Raw genomic sequence first — 20,935 nt, forward strand, 5'->3', positions numbered from 1 at the left:
AGTTTAGTATGTAAAAACATTTTAAAAAGGTCATAGAATAGCATGTCGAACAAAAGTCATGAAAAAGTGTTACTATAGCATGTCTAAAAATGAATTGTATAGTATGTTGCAAATTGTCATAAAAAAGTCATAATATAGCATGTCAATAAAGTAATAAAGTCATAGTATAGTATGTGGAAAAAAGTCAGTGTAGTACATTATAGTCATAGTATAATTTGTCTAAAAAGACAAGAAAAATATGTTATCATATAGTATGCTATTGAAAAGTGACAAAAAGTCCTTACAATATTTATAATATACTATGCAGTCAACATGTCATTAAAAACGTTGTATTATAGTATGTCATATAAACTATCATAGTATAGTATGCCAGTAAATGTCGTAAAATTATCCATACTATATTATGCAATAATATGTCATAGAAAAACGTCACAGTGTAGTACTTTATACCATTAAAAAGCTATAATATAATCCGTTATGAGAAGTGTCATAAAAGACACGGCTGATGTTACCAGTTTGAACTCTTAACTCTTAAGTGGTGATGAGGTATTCAAATGTATGGAATTTTAAATCAGGAAATTGATTTAGTTGATTCTAAGATTAATTGATGAAAATTTGAAATGCTAAAAGTAATAGATCAAATCTCTCTCCAATCTTATCATTTACAGTTCAATTGTATGAAACAATGATCATAACATGATCCACTCTTATGTAATGAATTGTCCTGAATAACATCCGGTTCAAATACAATTCATGGAGCACATCTGGAACATTGATGAAGGTGTCGGGAAACCTGCAGACAGCAAAAAGTGGGCAAATTAGACAAGGTGCATAAAATAGTAAATAGTTTTATTCTTTTTTTTTTAACCATGCCACCGAACACTGACGCATACAGAGTTGTGCCTGAATCCACACTGAGAAAACACTTTCACACACTGTGTTACAAAGCTGTAATGAAGAGGGATTTTACTGCACACATGGCAAGAGGAACAACCCTGATTGGATACCAGGTCGAGCTTTGATCTGGCCCTGAGGTAGACAGACATTGACAAAATCTAAACAATGCTAATCACATCCTTCTAGGACACATCAAATAAAAGGACATCTGCATTATCACAACATAGAAAGATCAAAGAATAAACCCTTTTCAAACAAAAGTGCTCCGTTTCTTTTGGTCCACCAAGGAAATCCATTTATAGTGCATGTTCATGTAGAATAGATACAGTGAATGTGTGTTTTCATGGCACTGAGTGTTGTTGGCTACTTAAGTGGGCATCGGTAATGCCCACAGACGCCGGGATTTGCTATACACACTGTTTTCATCCAGAAATCTCAGTCCATTGTCACTTTGAAGGGAACAAGTTGATGCAAGTTTCAAGCAACTGTGATGTAAAAAGTACACACTTGTCTCAGAGTATCGGTCACAATCACAGTATGTTTCTTCCAGTTGCAATGTTCAGACAAAGTGGATGTACATGGCAGTCTATCTTTAATTAAGTAACAATAAACAAACACCCAGAAACAACAACCAGTAGCACAGACCCATGTACTCAAGCACATCAATGCTCTACTTATAAAAGAGGCACAAGGGAGGGATCTTAATCAAATCAGAGACTTATAAAACACACACATTAAGATGTTTCTCAAATCATACCAAATGTAAACAGATAGCAAATTACTGTAATACAAAAATACAACATGTTTAAATCTATAAGGCCTGTGTTAGGCTCACATTAGGGAATAACATACCATGACAATTTGTACATTACAGCTACACTACAACTGACAATAACCTGCTCATAGTGATTCAATGTCAGAATTTTTCTTTTCAGGTTTTGTAAAAAAACAACAACTTCTTCTCACGTTCTCTTTAATTTTCTCCTCGGAAATTCAGATTCTGTAATCTTATAAGACATCTATATATAGTTAATAATAAAAACCTACACATAAAAGAGGCTGTTTTTTTTTTTTTTACTGCTTGTCCATTGAAATAGATTTGTTAGAAAATTTGAACTACTGATGACTGAATAATTTGCAGTAGGTTTAAAAGTTAGGAGAGGTAGAGCGCTCTCTCTCTCTCTCTCTCTCTCTCTCTCTCTCCTAAAAATACAACCAAGATGAACACAGACTGTGTGATGAAAACCAGCACATATTTGGTAACAAATAAACAACATATAAATAGCAAAACCTATTACATTGCAAGAGAAACTCAAATTGTCAGCAAGCTATCTCGAAAGAAAAATAACACCCACTGCAAGAAAGACAAGGCAATTAAAGAGATAAAGCTTATGAGGTCAAAAGGTGGCAGCCATTCAAGTACATGCAACATAAAAAACTCCAAAATAAAATCCAACAGCAGAAAATAAAACTTAGAAGTCACAGGAATTTAGGCAAGATAATGTTGCAAATTTCAGCCAATCAAGCCTTCATGGAATCATTTTCATCTGCTGCACAATCAGAGACGATGACTCAGGTTGCCTGATGGTTTAGCAATCAATCAATCAATCAATCGAAAAGCTCCCGCTACATACACAGGTCAGCAGTCACAGCCATTGTGGCTTTCATTCTAACCACAGTGGATCCATTAGAGATGATGCAGCTATTAGCAAAACTGTGTGTGTGAGGAAGAGAGGGCGAGTGTGTGTGTGTTTATGTGCACGAGGGCTGAAATAATAAGTCGTCAAGAAATTTTGAGTTTAAGTAATTTCTCGGGGGAAATGCTAAATATTCAGGGTTTCCTGCTTCTCAAAATGTGACAATTCGCTGCTTTTCACTGTTTTGTATCATTGTAAACTGAATCTCTTCAGACTGGACAGTTGGTCGGACGACCTAACAGCAGTTATTTCAAGATGTCCCCTTGTCACCAAAATGTGACTACTTTTATGACATATTTCATACTAAACGGTGTATCCCTTAGTAGTAAAAATAATCTAATTGATAATGAAACTAAAGAGTAGTTGCAGCCCTAGTGTGTACACACATTTGTATTCGTGCTTGCATGTCTCAGTTGTCAGGTAAAAACCTTGTATCTCCCAGAATGACAACTTACCACAATGTATTTTTTTCAGTTTATCCAAAAAGAGTCTGAAATATTTTCTTTTTTTTAAACCTATAGAGAGACATGTAATCTTTCAGCATGAAAAAACAGCAACACTGGAGTTACGAGGTTTTCACCCAACAGTGACAGTGTGTGTGCGGGGGGGATGGGGGGAGGGGGGGGTCCAAGTCCTGCTCAGACGTAACAGACGTACAGGTAAGTCTTTTCTATCCTCCAGTCCGCTGGCACATCCTCCGGTTTGTGGCCCTTTATGTGCTTCTGCATGGAGGCCAGGCTCGGGCAGAAGTCCTGGCAGACGGTGCACTGGTACGGAGACGCTCCGTTGTGAGTGCGCAGGTGCTTGATCATAGCCGAGTAGTCTCTGGAACGTTGGTGACACAGCTTACACTCGAATGGCTTCTCACCTGGAAAAGTTCAACAATACGGCATTAACCTTGTCGACCTGGCGCCAGAGGGAATGCCAGGTGAAACGGGACTCACCTCTATTTCAGTCCCACTGTACTTGTTGAGGTATTGTGTGTGGTGTTTGTGTCTGTTAGTGCTCTCGGATTAGACCTATATCGGTTTGCTAATTAGTTATTGGCCAGTCAGAGTCATCCACCGCAAGTACGACAGAGGTTTCTCTCTGACCTCAGCAAGGAATCAGGTAGCAGTTAGTCAAATCTGCAACCTGGAATACAATTTAGACCTGTTGCACATCTTAATGATCTAGATCAGTGGTTCTGTAGTGTTTTTTTATATCACGTAATTATATTTAAAAGCTTATCAAAAGCTGAGAATTTACTGTATTTAGTCCCAATTTCGATTGGAGTCAGTAAAATAACAAATAAATAACAAATAAATTGTTGGTTTTAGTCCATTTATGGGATTTGCTGACAAAAACAAAAGACTATACCACTATATAATTATTAACGGCACCAAATCACCCCCATTAGTGGAACTAAAATACCCCGAACACCTTGCTAACTTGTATGTTTGAGTGTGTTTTCGTGTCTGAACTCTCACCCGTATGGACACGGTAGTGTGTTTCTAGCTGGTGTTTGAGGCTGAACCTCTTCCCACAGCCGTTGCACTCATAAGGCTTCTCTCCTGTGTGGATGCGTTTATGGCCCCTCAGCGTGCCGTCGTCTCTGAAACAGCTCCCGCAGAATTCACACTCAAACGGGTGATCGCCTGAAAACACAGTTGCGTCACCACAGTAGCCACAACACCAACACGGTCCATTATCGCGAGAAGCATTAAAGGCTCTAACCTCGGCACGACATGGTACGGGTGCATATGTGGCTGCGTAGGTCAAATAGTCACAAAGCCCGTTCTGCACATGCATATCAAGCAGGGAAATGATGTGCTTTCAGACGTCGCTAATGTTATGACATGAGGACACTCCTCTTGGCTGTCTACTAATAGCTAATAAAAGTCCTCCAGGCATGCACTGCTCGGTTCTCTATACTGTAGTTAATCTATTTCTCTCCAAGGCTGAGGGTTTGACTCATCTTCAATGACCTATGTGCCTCATTATCTCAGTGTCCACAGCAACAGCCAAGTCAGAGGATACATTGCTCTCCTCATTACGGGCCGATTCTCCCCAATCCCCCACCCCACTGTGGAGCAGATGACATTTACAAAATGTTACTTCCAAGCAGAATGCCATACAAACAAGATACGCTGCCATGGCCAAAACTCCCTTCACTTCTGTCTCTTCACATCAATTATGTATTTCTCCTGTCTAGACATCAAGCCATCCTGACAGCTGGGAGTGTTATTTAAGGTAAAGGAAGAAAGGGGGACATCTTTTCAGTAAATATCTCTCAGTCTCCTGCGGCACTAAGACTCACCCTCGGTAGAACACACAGACAAGTCATTTCCATTTGCTTTTCCTTCAATATTTATTTGGGTTTCCTCTATCATTTTGGGTGAACCACACTAGAACTGACAGCCGTGAATTTCAGAAGCCCAAAGGCTGTCTAAGAACCCAAAATATAAACAGGATGAAATTGCCCAAAATATGCACCGGCCATAACGGTACAGTTCTGTCATCAGAGAGGTGAGTCATCTCATAGAGAAGTGAAAAGGAGGGTGGGAGAGGATGCATGCAAATTGTCGAAAACCTTAAAGCCAGTAACCTAAGGAAATTAACCCATATACGAAAATAAATACTGCTGTCTTTGTCTCTTTTTCAAAATATGCATGCGTTTGCCACCATATGCGTGTGTTTCAGTACAGGAGATAACACTATAGGCAGCGATGATGGTGCAAATGATAATGATCCGTCTCTTACCCGTGTGCGAGCGCAAGTGTCTTTTGAGGGTCGTGTGGCTGGGGAAGGGGCGCTCGCAGTGGCTACAGATGTAGCTGTGCATGCCTGCGTGGACCTCCATGTGCTGCTGCAGGGCCTTCTGGGTCTGGAAGCGCTTTGCGCACAGCAGACAGAACACCGCCATGTCAGTCCCTGGAGAACGCACAAGACACAGACACACAGTTATTTCAGTACCATACACAGACAGGGCCTTAAGTGGGGAAACTGGGTCACTTCAACTTTGTGTGAGTCCTCAGAGGGAAAAGCTTCTTTCAAAGAGCAAGTGCCTCTACCTAAACTAACTCCCCTAAAAGCCCAGAGGCACTTTCAACTGCGAGTCTTTATACGTTCTATTTTAAACCATGAAAGTCATTGTTTTCTTTAAGAATTTCCCACACAATGCACAGCATGCCAATCACACAATCAATGGCTCCTTCCTGGTGTGTTAGATGTGTAATTATTCTCTTCATTCCCCATCAGGAGTCAGCTCCAGCCTGTGAAGTCCTCTGTCTCTGTGCTCAAAGAGCGGCTGATAGTAGCTCCACCCTAAATGATGCCTACTCTATGCGCTCTGTGCAGAATGTTAAGTAGTGATATCAAGCCATTAAAGGCAGGACTGCAGGAAAAAACACAATCCAGTTTAATCCTGTGTGTGACCTGGCATCTCTTTGGGGCTGCTTTCCTGTTGCACAGAGTGTGGAGAGGAATACAGATAGGGAGTCGCTGGCAGGGTAGCTCAAGTCAAAATGGCTATGTGAAGAAGATCCATTGGCTGTCATACAGTCAACACTTGATCTACGGGCTGTGCACGCCAGCACTCAAATCTGTTCTGGCATTCGCACCGATGCAAATTCATACGTGCGGTAAGACAGAGGGACTGGTTAATCAGCTGCATTGGACATAATGTGCATGTCCTGAAGACTGAGGCTTTAATGTGAGATTATGAGGTCCTTATTTCTCTGTCTGCTCAGGTTGCAGATCATTTACAATGCTAGCAGGTCCCATTGCTCCTGACTCAGATTCAATCAGACATCTCCAGCGGAGGATCATTAGTAAACAGAGGACTGTGCCAGCACTTCATTGGAATTCAAGTGGGGTTGCTGTGTCGCATTTAAAATGCAGTCTGATGAGGTCCACTAAATCAAATCATTTGTTACTGTTATTGAAGTGCCTTGAGGCAACTGGCAATTAAATTGGAATTAACGCAGGGAAAGGGATACAGCACACTCATACTAAGAGGGAAGAGTGTCAGACACTTGCTTTAGGTTCAATCAAGTTAACAGGCAAGCCTGTTGAAAGTAGAAAGAAAAGGAAACAAATCAAGCAAATTCACATTTTTCAAGGAAAAATCAGAAACATTCATTGGGTATTGTTTTCTAATCCACGTGTCACAATTTGCTCAAACAAAGCAAGACGCTTTTTTAGACTTCACATTTCACGGATAAGTATAATTTGCCGTCGAGGCACAAAGCCTTGAAATTACGGGGCTTCTTTTTAAACCTAGTATTGAAATTTTCACCCCAAAACGGCAGTAATAGAACTGATCATTCGTAATCATTAACAGAAAAAAAAGACAGGATGAAAGACATTCCCTGATCCAAACAATCCTGCAGGGAGGCGATCCAGTGGAATGAACTGCACCTGTTCAGAGGCTTTGGCCTGTGGACTTTTGCACAAAAGGCACACAATGAGGTTCAGGCCCTCATTGACCAAGCCCATTAGTCATAGGCTCCTCACGCAACTCCTACAATCCCTGTCTTTATGCTGTCGCCTAATGACCAAAGGTCTTTCTCACCCACGGATCACAATATTTTAGTTGAAGACAAAAGACCCTCCATTCTCAACGCCTCTGCGCCCTCTCCACTCCTCTTATTCGCTGACCATACAGGAAATCCTTTCACCGTCCAACCAGCTTCCCTTTCTGTCTGAGTCATACCGAACTAATGCCAGTTCACTAGACACTGTGCAACAGTGGAGCCTGGATAATGATCCATCCCAAAATGGATAAAGGCATTTAAAAGGCACAGAATGCAGTCTCTGCATGACCTGAGATGTGGATCCCCTGTAATATGTGCTGCAGCCAGCAGGGGGAGTGCTTTCTGCTCCAATGTGTCCAGGATACCTCAGCTGCAGGCTGAGCAGAGCAGAGCCCTCAAACAGCTGAATAACACATTAAACACCTTGTAGATACGTCAAAGCTACTTTAATCAAACTCTCTCTACCCTCTCTTCATTAACTATCATATATTGTAAATGCGTGTTTCGATGCAGCCCGCATACTTTGTTCTGCCGGCTCTGAAGGTTTAACATACCAGTTTCTTTGTGGAGGTTAAACCGTTACTCCTGACACACTCGCAGACTCTCACAGATGTATATCCTGATCCTTCTGTCACCAATAATACCGAAACTTGAGTTACGAAATATGACAAACATTCTGTCACAACAATCTCACTCTTGATCTCAGGTTGTCACACGGTGACAACAGCTCAGCAGTCGCTTTCGGTTTGATTCTGCGCAGGCGACGCTGAGAATAAAAATAACAAATAATATCTTGAAGTGTAAACAAAAACCTTTTCGGAGGCGAGGAAGTGTTTGTATGCGTTAGTGGTGGCATTTCGCCTTGCTGCGCTCCGTTAACTTTTCAAAGAAAAAGGATTTGCAGTTGTAGAGTTTTCCAGTAAGCTTTGGTAATAAGTGCAGAGGAGCTTCTTTATGAGAGAATAAGCCCTAAAGTTGGCTGTCATTGCCCCCTGCTTTCTCACCCTTAACCAGACAATGGGCTCGGGATTTGGGTTTTAAGGCACAGGATGACCCCTGACCTTTGGCCCTCAATGGGGTAAATACCATGTAATCAATGGTATTCCTCAAAGGCTGGAGAGTTGACTGAGCATTGTGTTTACTGGGAGGGAGCCTTAACAGTGGGAATAATGATTGCTTTCAAGCAAATCTGCTGAGAGGCAGAAAATATAAACATTGACCGTGTGCATTATATTACTGAGCTGCTTGTCTAATGCACAATTAGGTTAGCAATTCAGGACAGTTTGAGGTTGCTATGCTATTTCAGCATATCTCTACTAAGGCCATGTGTATGCTCATGTGACTTAACATGGTCTGCCTTCATACATCTGCCACTTATTCAGTCCAGCCGAGGTGGGAGCCAGCCACGCTCTCACGCTGCCTAAGAAACAAAACCATGTGTCTAGGCAACCAGATAGGATCATGGTCCTTGTTGGGGTGAAGTGTTCAAGCTAATCCCTTCATTCACAAATAAGCGCAGCCTGTTTCTTTTCAAGCGGCAAACAAAAGTTTTCCCACCCTGAGAATCTGGGAGTAAACCCACCGCAAATTGAACAAGAGATTGTATTCAGTGACGACCGCAGATCTGTATAATTTCTTCTGTGTAAATCTAAACTTCAGTGTCCCGAGCCCACCAATTAATGATTGATTTGTGAATAATTTGTCTCTTACATTTGCTGAGATATATAGGAACAAAACATTTAATTTGACCTGCATTATTTAAAGAGACGCTTGCGCAGAATTTGATCTATTTCAGGGTATTTGTTTCAGTTAAGTTGTGAATGACAGCCAAGTCAAAGCAAAACAAATCTTCGGCTGCCATCGAAAGGGCAGGGAATTTCACACAGATTTCACAATTTGCAATATTACATCATGGCCGATCATGTCCTCTAGCTAGAGTATGCAATGTGAAGACACTATTAACTGTGTCCTAAGGCCCTGCTCAGTGTATACACAGTGTGCTCACTTTCACCCAGTAAAACACCCAGTAAAACATACACAGTTATGCAGGCTACATTATGTGCTAGACCTCACATGACACGCTACTGTATGCGTTCATGCAGACGGCTCCCTGCAGTTGCGGCAGCACATACACAAACACTACAGTACCTTAAACAACCCCGGGCGCTCATCAGCAGACTGCTAATCTACCCGAGTGAGGAACAACCGACTTAATAATTAATGCAACAAGAGATACGTTCCTCGTGTTTAACCACCATTCCATGGATCGGTTCATTGAGGTCACACGCGGGTTTCATTTACCTCGATTCCTAGAATGTTTACAATATTTTCTCCATCTGTATTTCACTCGATGCCAAAGGACAGGGCATCCCGGGTCTTTGTGTATCATGACAGCAAAGGGCAAATAAATACTGGGGGCACAATGGTCAAACAGAGCACAGTTCAAATCAGTTTCAGGCTCGTCTGAATTACAACTGCGTAATAACAGGAGGGTGCTGCATGATGACGGACACACAACTAGGGGAGCTAAAAGGTCTACATTATGAAGCCGGGGCTGTATCTGAATGAGCTACTGGACCGTTTAATTAGGGCTCGGACAGAAGGTAATATTATTCACTTGATGAGGCAGCCTGTTATGTCTGGAAACAGTGCAGCTGCTGTGAGTACACAAAGGCAGCACTCTTATGGCCTTTGCCTTGAAGGCAAAGTGGCAAAATGGTCAGCCAGCATGGCTTGAAGCACACTGTATACAGTCAATTTATGTGCGTGCTGTAGATACGCTACAGTCTTGGGTTTTCCAAAATTGAGAACTGGGTGCCCCAGAGCCTCTGACTTGCTCTGATGAAACAAACCCCTTTGTTGTGAGAGCAATTCGGAGACAGATCCATTCTTTTATTTTGGGCACCGACAAGTAGGTCAGAGGAGACGATGACAGTGCTGTGGTGAGGAGTAAATAGCAGCACATGATGTTGTTTTCCTCTCAGTCCTGGCATCCAACACCAGCAGCAATCCTCCTGCCCTCAGGAAGTCCTCACATGCCCCCTACCCCCTTCCCTTCCCACAGTCCACTCCGCCCCCAAATCCTCCAACCCCCCCTTTGATCTCTAACTTCAGCAACCCACGGCTATTCACCTCTGACATATCAAAATAGCCAAAGAGACTTTCACTGTCGCCAGCCGGTGTTGCCAAACTGCTTCAGAGTAAGATCTCCCAAAAGTGGTATTATTTCCCTTCCAGAGGAGGTGGACAGCAATTGTGCAGCTGCTGAGGTCCGACAAGTGTTAATCAGCTAAGAGGAAACTCATGCGGCTCACTGGTTGTGCCGCACGGCAAATTAAAGCCGAGGCGGCACAATTGGCAATGAGCGATCCTTATTAACACAGCTGATTTAATTACCTGTAACTCATGTTGGTGTAGGCTGTGAGAGCAACAATGAGATATAAAGGGTCATGCGTCACAGTAGAGCGAGCTGAGATCACGTCAAAATGAGAGAGTAATGCCCTCCTGTAGCCTGCTCGGGACGCGCTGCCAAGCTGAAACCGAGCTCTGGATGTTTACAACTTGGGGAGGTGAGGGTAGAATCTTCTGGGCATCGTTAACACCCCTCCATGTCCACAGCCATTAAGTATTCATACTGTTTGTGCCACCTGGAGTTACAGTTACATGCCAATGCTCCTGCGAGGGGTTATCGCCTTTCTCTGACAGTAGCAGAAAAGGTGTGGATTCAGACACTGTCAGGCTTAATGTATCGTCTGACAACAATACAACTTATTTTTCACAGTTGGAGAGTCAAGCAAGTGTTGCTAAGTCTTTCTCACTTTAAGCTAATGGGTCATTATTCAAGAGTAAAGTCCCACTTCACTTCAAGGCATACTTGTTAAGGCTTTATCGTATAAGTGATCATAAACTTGTGATAAATAAAGCAGTTATCAATGCTTTGGTACTCGCCAGGTAGTGGCTTCATATTTGACCGATCGTGTTATTTAGTATTTATTGTCACTGTGTGGAAAACAATGGGTCATAGGTTGTTTTTTTTTGTCCTTCCTAAAGGGCTGCAACTCACCATTATTTTCATTATCAATGAATCTTTTGGTCATTTAGATGTTGATAGTTAAAAGTATCCATCAACATTTCCCAGAGTCAGAGGGGACGTCTTCAAATTGCTTCTTTTGTCAAACCAACAAGCCAAAATATCGAAGATATTCATTTTACTCGCAGATATTGACTTTAGAGAGGCTGGAACAGGACATGTTTGGCTACTTTGCTTGAAAAAAATACTTTACGGTTAATACGGTTAATCAATTATCAATATAATTTTCTGTCAATCGACTAATCCAACAACTAATATTTTTAAACTGTACTTTAAAATAAACCAACATGCTTTAATAATAAATATTGTAAAATGTTTTATCTACTCTGATTTTTTTTAAGCTTTTGTTCAGAAAGTTTTAAGGGTCAAACTATTCAAGGGAAGTTTATTCCCTTAACAATCAAAGAGCTCGAAATACTAAGGAAGCCATGTTGGTAGAGAATAAAAAACAACCAAAAGATGCTCCAATGTAAGCAACCAAACCTGGCACAATGTCTTCATATCTTTTTTATTGTCCATAACTGATACACTGAAGTAAATGGTGTCATGTTAGCTCGTGTGGTGAGATTGAGCAGTTTTATCATTATGTTTTATGTATCTTGACCCGGCAGGCCCTTTCAGATAATACATTTGAAGTTGATGGAGAAAATGTAAATAATAATAAAGTGGCACAAGAAGTAATTATAACAATCTTGATGATAGTAAAAGAAATACTAATTGACTGATTCATATATTGCCGTATCTAATTGTTTCCCTTTTCCTCTCCCTAGAAAGCGATAAGTTGCAGCTTGCTTGCTACTAATAATACAGAAGTCTATTAATGTGGGTTTAAGAATTAATTTAAAAGATGAAAACGACTTCAGCTCCTCAGGCAATTGGTTCCAAACTGTAAAGATCCAAGATTGCAAATCACAAGTCCCCTCCCAGGTTTGTGCAGCCACTCGGCCAACAAGAACACGACGATTAAGAAACTATATTCAACTGTTAATGCCAGTCATTCACTGGACAATAAAAGGTTGTAACACAATCTTTATTAAGATTATTGATAAACAGAAGGTGTTCATCTTGTTGTTGAGCGTGCGTGTAAGGTCATTAATTCCACAGGCACTCTCAGGCGAGAGGTGCGGATAGTATGTCCGTGAAACTGTAAGACTGGCACTGTAACGATGGCGCTGTTGAAGCCACGGCTGTAGCAAAGTGGCATGCAGTGGGTTTGGATGCCAAGAGATATTAGTGGGTGATATGTGAGAGGGCCTCCCACCTCCATGTTGATAAATTATGGAGCATCATGACAGGAACAGTTTAACCCAGCTAGCATGACAAGCAAGTTTAGACCCACGAGTGCAATTCCCGTAGTCACGGCGTTGCTCGACAGGTCAATGCATGCCGTCCAGGTTCGACGTCACGTGTGTGTGTGTGTGTGTGTGTGTGTGTAATTTACCTGTGTGTGTTTGCTTGTGGGCTTCCAGAGCATCCTCTGAGGAGAACGTCGCTCCACACTGATCACACACCAGCGCCTCTGCAGGAGCTGTAGAAGGAATCAAATTCATAATAAGGTATCTTGATCAGACAGTCAACACAAACACGTGTGTTTGTAATTGTAGGGTCGGTCAGTTAATTTAGCATTTAAAGGGAACTGTGGGGGAAAAGATGGGAACAAAGGCGCCCTATTTCAAAAGTCACCAAAGAGCCCCCGCTTGTCACACACTTGTGCTTTTCAGGTGTTAACATAAGGGAGCAAATGCGCGGAGTACAATGGAGCAGAGGAAAGCGCCATAAAAACACAACTCAGGACAAACAAAAGCACCAGACAGGGTGCAACGGCCCTTCTTCTTGACAAAAAAAAGAGCCAAGCTGGAGAGTTTTATTTACCGTGCCCTGTTATCAGTCTCTGAACAGTGAGCAGACTGTCTGCCTGAGAGGCCACAGAAGGACTGGGTGTTCTCTCTACAGCAGACGCTTCCCGCCTGCGGCACATCCCTTTATCAAAAAAAAACCCCACTTCAGAGTCAACACCCCAAATCCCGTCGAATGCACTGTAACTACAGTTCCCAGTTCACCTTTGGAATGCCCTTGTCTTTTCTGATGAAGATATGAAAGAGACAAGTATGCATACTGCTTGGAGAAATGTTCAATCCTTGTTCTGCTCTCACCTCACACCTGCACAGACAGACAGATATGCACACACACACACACACACACACACACACACACACATTCTCGCTGTCTCTCACACACACGCTCGCACACAGCTGTTTGGATGTGGGTTGGCTCTCACAGAGATGTAAATCGGTTGCAGATCCATACTGGCCCAGGGCTCATTCACTGATCTATTTTCTGCTCAGCTGGCTTTAAATGAAGTTAAAATGACTCATTAAAACACCCACAAGCTTTGGGAACTGTGAGCGCTACAGCCTAAATGTGGTCCCCTTTCAACTGTTACGATGCCTCTATACACAGACACTGTGCCACTGTTCCCAGTGCTGCTCACAAATAGCGAAAAAGCCCCGATCTGTTCGTTTCCAAAAACAACAATTTTTGAAAACAAACCGGTTACTGTTTTGGAACGGTGCGTTTTGTTACACTGTGTAAGAATAAAACTTGGTGGAAAGAGTACTTTCCGCCAAGTGGAATAGGAGTAATACTAGAACAGTGTTGTAGATGCTGATGTTGTGTGACGCTGTCCAGTGTGGTGTGTTGTGTTGTGTGAGATTGTGTGATAAGGGAAGAAGAGAACATAGTGCATTGTCTTGTGCAGTCAAAGGCACGGAGTGTGCTCTCATCCATAAACCATCAAACTGTCTCCAGACGCGGCTGCAATCGTCCTCCATCAAAACACTTTGTCTGGCATACCAAAATAAGAGCCAGCATCGAGCTGAATACCAAATCAGCCCATTAGAGCGGTGGAGCACTCGCTCCTTAGCAACCAGCGGGATCTAAGGCTGCTATACCGAAATACACGGTGACAAAGAAATGAGATCCACATCTCTCTCCTTTTTTTTTTTTTTTTTTTGTAGTATTATGGGTTGACACATCGGGATGCGGAGAGTTTATACAAAAATTCAAATTAGGTTAAAGGTGCAGCCGTTGTGGATGTCACTGTGAATTGAAAATCAAAGCGTGTTGTCGAAGATCTACCAGCATTGCAAGACAATATGCGTGTTTGGGGTTACGCAGAGGGTATAAAAGGACAACTCAGGTGAAGTTTAAAGAAGCAGAATCTCTCTCATCTGTCAGCAGTATGTCATGTTGGAGAGGACAGGGACCTCGCCTTGTCTATACACATATTCCGACTGAGGTTTCTGTTTCTGTTTTAGTTTCATTTTTAGTCCCTGATCCCCCCCCCCCCCCCCCCCCCCTCACCCATCCCCTCTCCTCACCCCTTCCCCCCCCCCTCTGCTCCTCTTTCTCTATTTTGGATAAAGTAGCTGGGAGAGCAGTCAGGTCTGATTAAGTCTGCATTTGGGTACAGTGTGTTCCTGGACACACATCTGCGAGCGAGCCATCACACACGCTTCGGAACACTGGCAGAACACCCAGGCCTGCCGGCAGCTGATGATGTCATCACTCAGAAGGGGCAGAGCTGGCGAGCTGCCAGAGTCTCCCAAAAAAAAAAAAAAAAAAAAAAAAGAAACCACAGAAACGTTTCTAACGGAGGGAGAGACTAGAGAGCGACGCAGAGGAGAGGGAGGGAGAGGTACGTAGACCTAAGCATGGAAAAGAAAGCATGATCCAAGTATTCGGAGCAGCACTAACTGGTAGGAGGAGGAGGGGGGGGGGGGGGGGGGGTTAGTATGAACAGGTGCATTTGAAAGGCCGCACTATCAAGAGGCTTCATGAGCACTGAATACTCTGAGATGAGAGTGTAAGAGTTACTAAGTACCTGTGTGAGACAGCATGTGCATCCTTAGCCGCATGCTGTCCTGGAAGTGTTTGCCACAGTATTCACAGCCGTGGCCTTTCTCCTCGTTATGCAGCCTCCTGTGGAAAGACAAACACAAATGCGAGCGTGTTAACAGGGACGAGAACAGAGCGAGTGCGCACTTGTGATAATAAAAGTATCTCGGTTCTGTGCCTTTTTATATTTTTTCTGTAAGGTCTCCCTAACCCAGAAGCATCATTGTCCTCGTAACAAGAGGAGCATGTTTTAATTCCGTCAAGAATCCCTCGCTGAATGCAACATCATTAGTGTAAGAGGCCCTTGGAGTTGTGAATCACAACGCATGAATGCTAAAAGAACACAGACAATAGGATATCTGGCTAATTTCAGAGTGCAGACATACGCGTGCCTCCACCCGCCAGCACTGCAAGACACTGGGCATGCACACAAGAACACACACACGTTAAGTACATGCACGCAAACTCACACCCGAGCATAACACGCACACACATACACTTCTCCTGTAACTGCAATGAAAAGGAGAAAAGACGATGATTCGCTGAAGCTCTGCCGGCAGCAAAACCTATCATATCATATCACACACATCCAAGCATGCAAGGCATCTGTACTGTTATCCTTATATCACCCTGCTAACAGCCTGAAAAGACTCCACGATTAAATACACTCTGTGGTCAAAATGAATGAGTCTCGAGATGTAACTTAGCATGCTTGGAATCAACATTAACATATCATGGGAAAATTATATTTTTGGAGCTACATGCTCCAGGAGCACGACGAGGTTTTTGGCGTTTTACTGTCATCTTAAAGATCGCCCTGAAAGATGATCATTTTAAGTGAGCATTCATGCGATTTATTTTTATTTTGGGTGTGCTGATGGCCTAGCAGTCTGAGGTGTCAACCGTCTAACCGTGATGTATATATTTCCCTTTTTTCTCTCCGCAGTTAATGATTTAAAGAAAAGAAATACGGAGCGTCCTGGTGGTGTAGCGGTTTAAAAGGCTGACCATGTAACCACACGTTCTCAGTTCGGGTCTGGCTCGACAGGTTTATTGCATTTCATCTCCCATCTCTCTCCTCTTATTTCCTGTCTCCACTCCACTATAATAAAAACATAACAGACCCCAAAAAAGATATATATATATATAAAAAAAAATAGTGATATTATTTCAATCCCTACAAATGAAGCTAATTATTTTCAAAATACTGTAAATTCATGCTGTGTTCACACATGCTAAATATTCCTATAACCTAAAACTAGTTTTAATTTTGTTATGAAGGCATCACCTTTTCAAAATAATGCATATTTGTAGTTTTAATTTCATTATGTTCTGTTCCTTTTATTCTACAATGTCGAATTAAGCAAACATTCAAAACCAAATCTGTCAATTATCTGTGGTTGTTCACACTGAAACTGTCCATGGAGAACCTTCTTCAACAACAAAACTACAAAATGTCAATCTGCAGACCAGGTGTATGCTCAGTGACCTGGTTACAGACCTACAAAAACTTCATTACATCCTTAAGCAGTGCCACCAATGTAACTCCTTCTACCTGCGGACATCCGGCTGTCTCCATGAGTAAGCAACGCGCATCACTAAATATCCCACAGGATGCTCTGTTTCACCGGGCGCTTTCAACACAACTCTGGAGCGGCACGAGGCGGAAATGTCAGCCACGGGCGCGGACAGGGAAGGGCTGTGATCCTAATCATGAGCTAACTGCGAAATTAGGACTTTCGGCTCGCAGATTTCCTTGTTTCTAATGATTAGTGATGAGTCAAACACTGCCAAGCACGCACAATTATAAACATCTGCAATCACGTTAATGAGAGTTGTCACTGAGATAGTGGGTAACTTTTAGCGTACGATGACAAAATCTGAACTGACAAGCTTGAGAATAAAGGAGGAATGAACAAAAAAACAACAGAGCAGGTCGTGAAGCAGAAGTTATCCATCATCTAGCTGAAGCGTCCAGTCTGGTCCCTGCTGAGAGGCTCCTCTCTACTGATGCAAAGGAATGCATATCAAATAGCCTGGGAGGCAGCCTGTTGTGCGGGGCACGCTTCTGCACAAATAATCAAACAGAATTTAGAGAATAAAGCTCTGTAAATAACAGCGTTATGCGACACCGAGGCTCCCTTATATCAAATCCCCGACAAAGAGCCGATTCAAAACTTCCCGAGATGTCTCACTGTTAAGACATGAGAGCAGGTGTCCCTGAGAATAAATTAACATATTTGCTGTTGCCCCTTCCAGCTTTTAACTCTCATAGTATTTTCACATGCTGGGGGGGGGGGGGGGGGGGGGGGGGGGGAATCCTGCAGACCAAGAAGCAGTTGAATTCAAGGGACACGTGTCCAATGCTTTTCCCAACAGCATAATCAGCTCACGTTCATCATGCCGCACAAGCTCACATGCACCTGCACGTTCCTTTAAAACCGTTATTACACGCAACAGACAGTTTGTCTGTAAAAACGTTGAGCAGCGAGTGTAGAAGTGTCGTGAAAAATGGCACTGAGACTAAAGCTAAGCCCTCTTTCTTTTAGATTTAACAAGTGACTATAAGATTTAGGACCCACGTTTTCATTTTCCATTACTTAAGATGCAAAAATGGATCTCAAATACAGTGTAGCAAAAAATGTGTGTAGCAAAATGTGGTGTCGATGGGTGTTTTGTGCACGTTACCTGTGCTGCTCCATGGCCTGCCTGCTGTGCAGCTGAAGCCCACACTCGCCACAACACTGCTGGCCTTGAGCCTGGCCCTCGTGCCTCATCCCTGCTGCAAACTGGCCCAGCCTGCTGAGGAGCTCCCTGTGCAGCAAGCCTTGGTGCAGGAGGCCGCTGTAGGCCCTCGGGTCCAGCGGCACGCCCAGGGACGGGGCCACTGAAAGAGACACTGGCAGCATCCCCTCCCCTGTGTGGTTGGAGGGCACAGAGTATATGGAGGCCAGATGTTTCTCAGAGATCCCGGGGAAACAGTCGAGGGAGTTCCCCACCACTTGTCCTCCGTCTTCTGGGCCTATGTGCAGCTCCCGAGCGCTGGTGATCACGCTGCCTCTCAGGGGCGTCCCCGGGCCCTCGTCTCTGGGCTGGTCTGACATGCAGCTTCCCTCTCCAGTGCTGGAGGACCTGCCCTCGCAGCCGTTGGCATCATCCACCTGCATGCTCTCTGATTTTATACTTCTGCCAGGATCCAGGATTGAGGCTTGGGATAACTCTGAACTGCCACGCTGAGGCTGCTGGGAGCTCTCCATGTCTACCTCCGTGTCCAACTTGGGGCTCAGTTCAGGAGCCGTCTTGGGCTCTGAGCCAGGAGAGCCCCCCTCCGTCATGTGGTAGAGCGCCAGGTGATGTAGAGCGGTGGGACTGATGCGGTTGGGTCCATCCTGTATGGAATGCTTCTTGGACATCAACATGTGCCTCCAGTGCCTGGCCCTGCTCTGGTCACTGTGGTCTCCGGAGGTGTGAGTCTTCACCGCCACCTCCTCGCTCTCTTCCGCCTGGATGGTCTCCAGCACCTTCAGGCACTGCTCCTCCAGGTACTCGATCTCCAGGATCTCAGCGGCGTACAACAGGTCATCCAGGTCCTCGGCTGTGGCCTGGAGCGAGGCGGTGTAGGCGTACTCCAGGATCTGCTGGAAGGTCTTGGGGGACAGGAAGTCCAGGGCGTAGCGTAAGCTGCTGCGGTGGAACAAGATCTCGAACATTTTGCTGGTGCAGGCCAGGACGGTGCGGTGCGCCGGGAACTCCTGGCCGTCCACCGTGATGATGACATCACACAAGGTGCCGCTCAGACGCATCTGATTGGCACGCTGCAGAAGCGTGCTGGGGTGAGTGGGATTGTGGAGCTGGAGCACACCCATATTTGTCAGACCCGTATCCACTCGGACCTTTGCTGAGCCCACGCATGAGGTGTGGCTGTCCTGCCTTCTTCACTTGCCTTCAGCTAGTTGTAGGTCTGTGGGTCGGGTGGAGGGGAAGGGTAGAGGATCATTAGTGGCTGTCTCACTTTCAATGTGATGCAAAAGACTGTTATTTAAACTCCAGTGTACACTTTCATCCATGATCTAGCAATATCAATTTTTTTTTTTGGAATAATATTTATCAAAAAATACTAATTAAATATATATTCTTTGAAATTCAAACCACCACTTGATCTCTTCGGGGGTTTTATTCCATGCACCCTACATGTTTATGTATTTTAATTAAGAACCAAAAGCAGACAACAGGTCGATACGCACAAAGCAACAGTTTCCATTGCAGGTGATTAGTCTGAGGTCTCGTTGAGAACGGTCACGTCGCTGTAATAACGTCTGCATACTGAGAGGTGACGGTTCAATTTATCAAGCTCCTCACACACGCGCGCACTCACACACACACACACACACACGCGCGCGCGCGCGCGTCCGTGTCCTCAACAGGTAGACCCGCTATTAACAAACGCCTTGAAGGGGCTGATTAGTTCATTTAGGCTGCGCACGTTCATGATTAGATGTGTTAAAAGCAATTACGCCGCTCTGTTAAAAAACCCTAAATAAGTTATAAAACTATCAAATTGATGAACGCATGCTAATGGAGCTCAATCCTCACACAAGTACGTGTATGTTCACCACATTTAAAGACCCAAATGACTGTCTGAGTGGGTTAAGACTCTGTATGATGATTGTTGTCGGACCAGTGAGCAGCACCTCGAGCGATGCTGACAGGCTGCATCCTCAACTAACCGCAACATCAGAGCGCATCAGGTGCAGACGCACAAATCCACCTTTATTATTCAAACACATTGCGACAAATTAACCCTCTCCACGCGCTTATTTACTGTCAGCGCGGTGTTTGAGGGAACGCGAAAATAAAAGACCCTAGTTTATCCAAAACAGTCCAATTTGACGTGTCGAACAGTCTGCGATGCCGCTGAGCTGAATCAAGTTTGTAGAAACGCTACATCGGGCTGCAGTCAAACTTGGGAGTCAATTGTACACATGTCTGCTGTAAAACGATATTACAACCACCCGCTCCAAAACTGACATTATTTCAAATATTCATTCTTAAAATAAGTCAGAGATTGGAAAGTAGTTCATCGGAGCGGAGTCGCCTAAAATGATCAGCATTCAAAATAAAAGTGTCGGCTGTCCCAGTTGTCCTTACCTCTGTGTCCTAACGTCCTCCGCTGATTACCCGGGCAACATCATGGTTACACATTTCACAGTACCCGCTCCAAACTCAGTCCTGCTCCAAGTAAGCAAATCATCACCCAGCCACGACAGTGCAACCAGCGGGGGGAGATCTACACTTCCGAGTACAGCCTTCAAAATAAAACTTGTCTGAGGACCCACGTGTTGAAATGTTTCACTATAACACGCAGTGTTTTGGTTGAGAATAGCAAGAAAGGACCGTGAAATCAAACTGATGAGATGCCCAGCTGATAAGTAAACATGTTGCAACTAAACGGGAGAGTTTAGTTGTTGTTTTTTTAAAGAATTTGGTTTGGGGGAATTTGGCAGTCAGATTGAGACTATCAAAATAAAGTGAAGCTGTAGAGTCAAATGGTATTAATCCACAATAGTATTGTGAAAGCATAATTATATGTGCAGTAGCTTTAATTGCTTCTGGTGTTGGAAAAAAGAAAATAAGCAACACATTCAGTGTAATTTAGAGGTTTTGTCCTTAATCCTGGTAGAATAACACCAGAAGTGTAGAATGTGGGAGCTGTTAGTTGTAACATTATTTGGAATTTCCCATCTTTGAGGTAAGAATTAATAATAAACAATGACGACAACTTCCTCTGAGTACAAACTGTAAAAGCTGCATTGTGTTTATTATGTAGAACAAGGAGG

The 20,935-nt window shown here is 43.6% G+C and overlaps 1 protein-coding gene across 1 annotated transcript; it reads right to left on the bottom strand.

Moving 5' to 3' along the window:
- Nucleotides 1–877: 877 nt before the first annotated feature.
- On the bottom strand, nt 878–20,328 carry zbtb16b (zinc finger and BTB domain containing 16b). The gene is made up of 7 exons (XM_079165762.1): nt 20,247–20,328; nt 17,787–19,059; nt 15,085–15,182; nt 12,643–12,729; nt 5,337–5,507; nt 4,064–4,231; nt 878–3,462 (listed from the first exon to the last, which is right to left on the bottom strand). Exons 2-7 carry the CDS (start codon nt 18,962–18,964, stop codon nt 3,233–3,235), a joined length of 1,932 nt encoding a protein of 643 aa, XP_079021888.1. The 5' UTR covers nt 18,965–19,059; nt 20,247–20,328; the 3' UTR covers nt 878–3,232.
- Between the last annotated feature and the right edge of the window lie 607 nt (nt 20,329–20,935).

Source organism: Pholis gunnellus, assembly GCF_910591455.1.
Source record: "Pholis gunnellus genome assembly, chromosome: 9".
Classification (NCBI taxonomy): Eukaryota; Metazoa; Chordata; class Actinopteri; order Perciformes; family Pholidae; genus Pholis; species Pholis gunnellus.

Bases quoted from the DNA above. Each gene is read 5' to 3' on its own strand.
- zbtb16b (XM_079165762.1), bottom strand. From the start codon at position 18,964: ATGGGTGTGCTCCAGCTCCACAATCCCACTCACCCCAGCACGCTTCTG. The intron at 15,183-17,786 runs GTAACGTGCACA...GTCTTTCCACAG, and splicing joins CAGGCCATGGAGCAGCACAG to GAGGCTGCATAACGAGGAGA. The intron at 12,730-15,084 runs GTACTTAGTAAC...TTCCTTCTACAG, and splicing joins GCACATGCTGTCTCACACAG to CTCCTGCAGAGGCGCTGGTG.